The sequence below is a fragment of the Pinus tabuliformis genome, chromosome J (assembly GCF_031772625.1).
Source record: "Pinus tabuliformis cultivar Carrire ecotype Pingquan chromosome J, CPIR1, whole genome shotgun sequence".
Lineage (NCBI taxonomy): Eukaryota > Viridiplantae > Streptophyta > Pinopsida > Pinales > Pinaceae > Pinus > Pinus tabuliformis.
In genome coordinates, this window is record NC_142295.1 from 830,380,927 (window position 1) to 830,387,494 (window position 6,568).

At 39.7% G+C, this 6,568-nt stretch overlaps 1 protein-coding gene across 1 annotated transcript; it reads right to left on the bottom strand.

The window, feature by feature from the left end:
• Positions 1–5,526: 5,526 nt before the first annotated feature.
• Positions 5,527–6,166, bottom strand: LOC149229275 ((R,S)-reticuline 7-O-methyltransferase-like). Its single transcript, XM_089380995.1, has 2 exons — positions 5,677–6,166; positions 5,527–5,627 (listed from the first exon to the last, which is right to left on the bottom strand). Exons 1-2 carry the CDS (start codon positions 6,164–6,166, stop codon positions 5,527–5,529), a joined length of 591 nt encoding a protein of 196 aa, XP_089237121.1.
• Between the last annotated feature and the right edge of the window lie 402 nt (positions 6,167–6,568).

Consider the following 6,568-nt stretch of genomic DNA (forward strand, 5'->3'; position numbering starts at 1 on the left):
GCCCATTTGGCCAATCATACTAACTTAGTAGAACAACTTAACAACCCAAACAATCTAGATTCCCTTTAGGTCTAGACACATGTAATCACATAAAATTTTCCTAATTTTTATACAAATTTATATTGGAGAAAATTTCTCTCCTTTGAGATCTCGCCACCTCTTTGGGTCTACGAAAAAAATAAATTTCCTAGGATTGATTCCCTTGCAGGTCAAAAACATTTCTGACCTCGTGTTTATGTACTTTCAATTTATGCTTTCCTCCTTTGTCCCATACAAATTGTTGTCGTTGTCCATGTGTCGTATTGTACTGTTGCTCCATTGTTGATCCAACTTTCGAGGATCCAATACAAAATATTTTCATTGTTTATTGGTCATTATGTCCCATTGTATAATTGTTGGTAGTTTCCTAGGCATCCAAACCTTATGTTGTAGCCCTCCATAGGGATTCTTGTTGTAAGCTTGTGCAATCAGTCGTACGTGATTGCTAATTGTCCTCCTCTTCTTATTGTATCTCCTCTTGGGCATCTTTCTCATTAGTATCCACTTTTAATCAATCTTGTTTTCTAGTTATGCGCTGAGTTGAGTTTTGTTGTTGTCATCCCTTATGTTAGATGCCAAAAAATATCTTATTCTTGTATCATCTTCTCTCCCTAAATGAAACAAAATTTTGTTTTTAAGAGACATTTTTTTCCTTGTCTCCACTCCCTCAATATCTACAAACATAAAATCAATTTGGAAATTAATGATGTCTCTGCTTGAACACACTCTTCCAACAATCTAATTCCTTCATTCTTCATGAGTATGGCATTTAAATATTGTCATTGATCATGACCATTTCCTTGGCTATAAATACAAACCAACTTTCTCTTGCTCACTTGTCCTTGCAATTGTGCTCCAGTTATTGCATTATTGGTTTGTGCATGGATTTCTCCCTAGTTCTTTTTATCATGCAATGTGATCTCATCGCCTCTCTTGATAGATTTCAACATATGTTCTAGAAGAGTGCTCCTCCATCTTCCTCTATTGTTATGATATTTATAAGTGGTTTTCCTTCCTCGTCACTCTTGGAACCTACATCCATACACAATTCATTAGATCTAAAAATATAAGGCTCCCTAGCCTTGTTTGAGCTCTCGGATTTCAGATAGCCAAGCTGATCTAGAATAAATTTCTCCTCACAATCTTCCTCTAGCTAAAGAGTCACAAAAATATTATTTAAATCTGGCCCATAAGCTTTTATTTCATCTTGTTGGTTACATTTCTCAGCCACACCCTCTTCCAACTTTAGTTTAATGTGTTGAATGTGCACCTTCAAATTTGCTACCCTTCCTTCAAAGGAATTTTACTCTTTATACAAATCAATGAAATCGAGTGGAACTAAGGTCACAAACCCCATGCAAGGTTCACTCCTTTTCAACCACTCTACTTCATCTTCATCACGTGCCAGCTAAAATTCTCTTAGCAACTTAGCTTATTCATTTCACTCTATGAGAATTACATTAAGACACCGTGTTGCATCTACCCCATTCTTTCACAAAGCTAACTCCTTTAGAACTTTGTTGTTGCCTCTATTTCCTATAGAAAATTCTGCATTTTCTTCTTTCTTTATGACAACTTGTGATGGTTGTCTTCCCTTGTGGCCCTCATGACCTGCATATGGACAAAGTTGGTTAGTTTTAAAAATACGAGGCACTTGAGCCTCTACTAATGCTTATGGCACCATTTGTTGGTTTGTACCTTTCTCAAACTCCATGAGACTTTTAGTTGGTGTCATCCTTCCTTTCATGCCATTTTCCGTTTCGAATCTTTCTCTCATTTATTGTGGATAGCACTTAAATCTTTACCATGACCAACAATGGCCATTTTGCCTTCTTTCTCCATGAGCTTATTCATGATTATAATGAGTTGCAACCTAGCCCTGTGGTAAGTCTCGCCTCACTTGTTACCAAGAACACCTCACCTCACCTTGGCTATTGGTGTTTCTCTAGTTCCGTCCACTAGAACCTATTGAGCACTCCTTGCTCCTTTGTGGTTGTTGCACTTTGCTCACTTCTTGAGAACTCTAATGTTTCTCTCACCCTTGAGGACTTCTTTGTCCCTTTCTCTCATTTCCAACATCAACTGGAATTTGTCCGTTGCAACCTCTTTGCTACAAGGTCCTTTTGCCACAGTCCTCGAGAACACCACTAGTTCTCTCCTAAAAAATTATCACATCTTCTCATGTTGTGAGGGATCTTCTACCACTTGCTTCTCTTTTTCTCTAAGAGTTCCCCATGCTCTTCTCCTTCTATCACCATTTTCCTTATTGTAATGGCTTCTGCTAATTGCTTATCAAACATATAAAATAATTAAAGACCATATTACCTCTTAAGGTTCCTCTACTTCTGAGATCTTTGTATTAAGTCCCATCCTAGTTTGTGCTTGGTTGAACCTTTTTTTCTCTTCTTGCTTTATTCTAAGCTTTATTCCCCTTTACATGGGTCCCTTATCTGAAATTCCTCTTGTTCTCTACCAGCAATCTCCTTATTGTCACCCAAGCTTTCTGGAGCATTCACTAGTTACGAAAATCCCTACAACACAAAAAAATTGTCAACTCATCCCAAAAGAAAGTTATTGTAGCTATAATACCACTTGGCGCAACCTTGATTGGTTTATATTGGTTTATGTTCTGCTCTGTGCTTGGCTCCTAATTGGACTCCAAATACTCTCCTACTTATGCAACAACATTCTATGCCTGATCCCTACATCTATGCTCGTCGTCCTAATTGGCCTTGCAATCCTCAGGCTCCATCTCCTCTATCCACGATATCTATTCTCAACCCCCTTGGATTACAGCTTGTCCAAGTCTCACAATGGTTTGATCTCTCGGGCCCATCCTCAGAGCTTGTTCCAAATTTTTATTCCCAAGGTTAAAACATAGTTCGACCCTCCTCTCTTTCTGACGGTAACTAGGTGGTCCTAGTATGGCATAGTACTAGCCTATTTTGAATGGTTCCACATTATAATACTGCGAGTCCAAACTTTCTCTCGATAGACTCAATTCGGTTCTGAATACACGGATATATCTTTGGTAGGTCTAACTTCCCTCTTTGACAGTCTGAGAAGTCGGGACTTACTCGGGCCAGACCATACTTGAGGCTCCAGATAAGTGGGCAGAGTCAACCCCTTTCCACTATACAATTCCATTAAAAGTCTGAAGGCTCGACTCGTTAGTATCGAAATTTTACCCCGGTCACTTAAACAAATATTATATAGCCCGACTACACAAACAAATATTATGCAACCATTATGATGGCCGAAGGTCGATTAGGTGGAATCCTTTCAGGCTCAGGAACTTTGAATCCACAAATTGCATAATTGCATCTCGGTGGATTGAAGCTTCCATGGCATCATTTTCTTTTCTTCTCGCCCGCCAACCCGCAGTCTAAAGGGTGCTTGATGGTTTTCTAGGAATTGAACCTCGAACTACTCAGTGCTTCGACATTATCACTAAGACAACTGAAAGTCAACACACAGTGAAGTGTTGGGATTTGTCTGTCATGGAAAAACCCCAACCTCAATCATCCTTCAAGCTCCAAGTATACAGTTCTGAAAATTTGCACTCGTCTATTTGAGAGATGACGATTCCCTGCTCAAGTTAGATTTATCATATTCTAGAGTGGAAGTAAAACTGAGAGCGCACCCGCTAATCAAGCAAATTCAACACTGGGAATACTCACCCAGTTGCATAGTCATCCCTCTCTATGTTGAGAAGGAAATTAATCACAATATTACGCACACTTTGCCTTTTCGAGACTACCTCAAATGAATGAAATAAAACATAGAAACAACCAGTAACTCACTTATCAGGGATACACCATTTTTAATCAGTGTGGACCACACACCCATGGAATACAAAGCTTAGACAAACCACAGATGCAAATCTTTCCTTCTATTCAGAAGGATGAATATATACATAGGATTTAACTTATCAGGGATACCTCACTTTTATCAGTGTGGACCACACACCCATGGAATACAAAGTCTACACAAACCACAGATGCAAATCTTTCCTTCTATTCAGAAGGATGAATATATACACAAGATTTAACGAGCTCTCAAATCGAGAGCTCCGCAGAACTTTTTCAGCGCTCTCTCTCTTCAACTCTATCTGTTATCACCCAAAGAAACTCTCCTAGGTTATATCTCAGAGATGCTCGGGAACATTACAAACTCAACAAAATGTTGGATAAATGGTGGATGAATGAAAGTAATGCTACATTTTCAAGCCAGATAACCACTTCTACTATGCTTAACCGCAGACATGGGTGAACACCCCCAGACGACAAGGCTTTTAACCACCAAATACTCACAGTTTTAAAGAAAATGTGTGTAATATACCCCGGTAACCTCGCATGTAAAAGTAGGGAGTTAGAATTTTTATACAATTACCACAAGTAACTAATCGATTCACAACTCCACAAATCATCACTAGCCATTAAATATACTATTCATTAGTACATCAAGTAATTTTCCATCAAGGATGGTAAGTTTCATAACCATTGCATAACCTTTACCATCACTGTAATAACATAAGCTGTTTCAGGAATCCATGCATCCATTTCTTAATATCCTTAACCATGTTAGATAATCATGTACTAAGACATTATGGTTGTCACATCAAATAAAGAACCATCATCATTAAGAACCCATCATTATCAGTGGACACATAAGGCAATCACAACAATCACACCATTTGAACACGGATATACCCTGGAAACCCCGTAGGGTGAAAACCAGCAAACGTTTAATCTTATTATTAAACGCTCGTGAGGGTTTTCACCCCTCACTCAATGGCTCCTAAGGGATTTCATCCCTTAACCATTGTTATTAGAATCTTTACAATGAATTATCATTAAGCTGTCACATAACTAGCTATAAGCTAATACAATTTACATGTAATCTTTCATTTACATACAGCCACATGCAACATCCCTTGTGGCATGATCGTCTAGCAATGTACGATCCTACTACTCAAACCCATCTGCACGGCCCATTAATCATCCGCCATCGCTTCCTGTCAATGTGGTCATCAACAATCTTGGCGATTAGTTACAATATTATTCAAACAATAATCAACATCTAAAGCGATTTTTAACATCTTATATGCATGAGCACGCATAACACACTAGCTAACTAGCATATATATATACCCAAATAATATTGTTTGACCTCCACAATTTTTACTAATGCATAACTCTCTTTAAGAGTTCTAACTCGTTAGCTCATGTAAACCGAGGAAAGAATCAAGACCAGGTTCCTATTTTCCAAGATACATCTTCGTGAATAGCAGCCATAATGATAATTCCTTCACCGCATGCATTATCATATGTTTTCCTCACCAAGAAAATACATCAAATAATCATTTCTATCTGCATGCATCAACAAATTTTCTACTAAGAAAACATGTAATTTAAACATTCTCTTGCTGCACATAAACAAAGAATATTACACGAGGTCAACTTATCTTTCTATCCTTCGACATCCTCATCGCCATAGCGCATGCTGAGGTCCTGGAAGCGATTTCCTATTGCTGGGATTAGTAAGGTGTTCCTCCACAATCATGGATATGGCCGATCCCGTTCCTCCTGCAACGTCCACCACCGTTTTTATATTCTTAAACCCATCATCATAAACCTTCCATCACAGTTTCATGCAGATGCTGCAATCCTTCCCCGGGGACCTTACTGGTCGCTGAGAACACCAGCGGCACGCACGAATATTCATTCTCCGTTGTTAGCAGCTTGGAAAGGGAAGTGAGGCCATATCTGTATCGCTTAAACTCTGCAGCTCCCCCAGCGTGTGAGGTCTCAGTGAAAACATGGTAGGAAGCCAAATATCTGAGAAGGCGAAACAGGTATTCCAAGTGAGGTGCCTTCATATTCATATTCGTGTTGCAGGGCGCGGATGCTGCAATGTGGGAGGCGATGTCCTCCACAGAGAGAGAGCTACCTTCACCTCCACCGTGGGTGGCGATAATGTCGGGAATGTTGAGGTTAACGGCGGCCTTCAACGCCAAGGGCTTCACCAGAGAGAAGATCATGTCGTAGAGTTGGAGTTGAGGCGAGGAAGAAGTATCTATTTGGAGGGCGGCATTTGGAGCAGAAGCAGCAGCAGATTCACCCATGGCTGCACAGTGACTGGGTGTTGCCGGGATTATAGAGGTGAAGGGGAGGGCGTATGGCTAAAATCCATATGTTTCCCCGACAAGTAGAAGCATTCCCATCTCCCCTGCACTGGGCAAAACCAAACATCTTATCACTCAATTGATAACCACCATCAATGAAGCGTTAAGGTCCCGACTTTTAATGATAACCACCTCCTTTTATTAGCGCCCCCCCAACCAACACAAGGCTTCCCATTAATAATAATCCGCAGCATCCAAACATAACCAAGAATCAGTTCTCAATACCAAACATCAGTACCGAATCCAAGAATCCGTTTTCGAATACAAACTGTTAACTATTCGTAACTGTTGAGTTACTACGGACCCTCAGTTACAACCAACCCGTAAATATCTCATACGGTT

Coding starts and splice junctions, on each gene's coding strand:
- LOC149229275 (XM_089380995.1), bottom strand. CDS start 6,166: ATGGGTGAATCTGCTGCTGCTTCTGCTCCAAATGCCGCCCTCCAAATA. Junction 5,628..5,676: donor GCATGAAACTGTGATGGAAG/GTTTATGATGAT, acceptor TGGACGTTGCAG/GAGGAACGGGATCGGCCATA.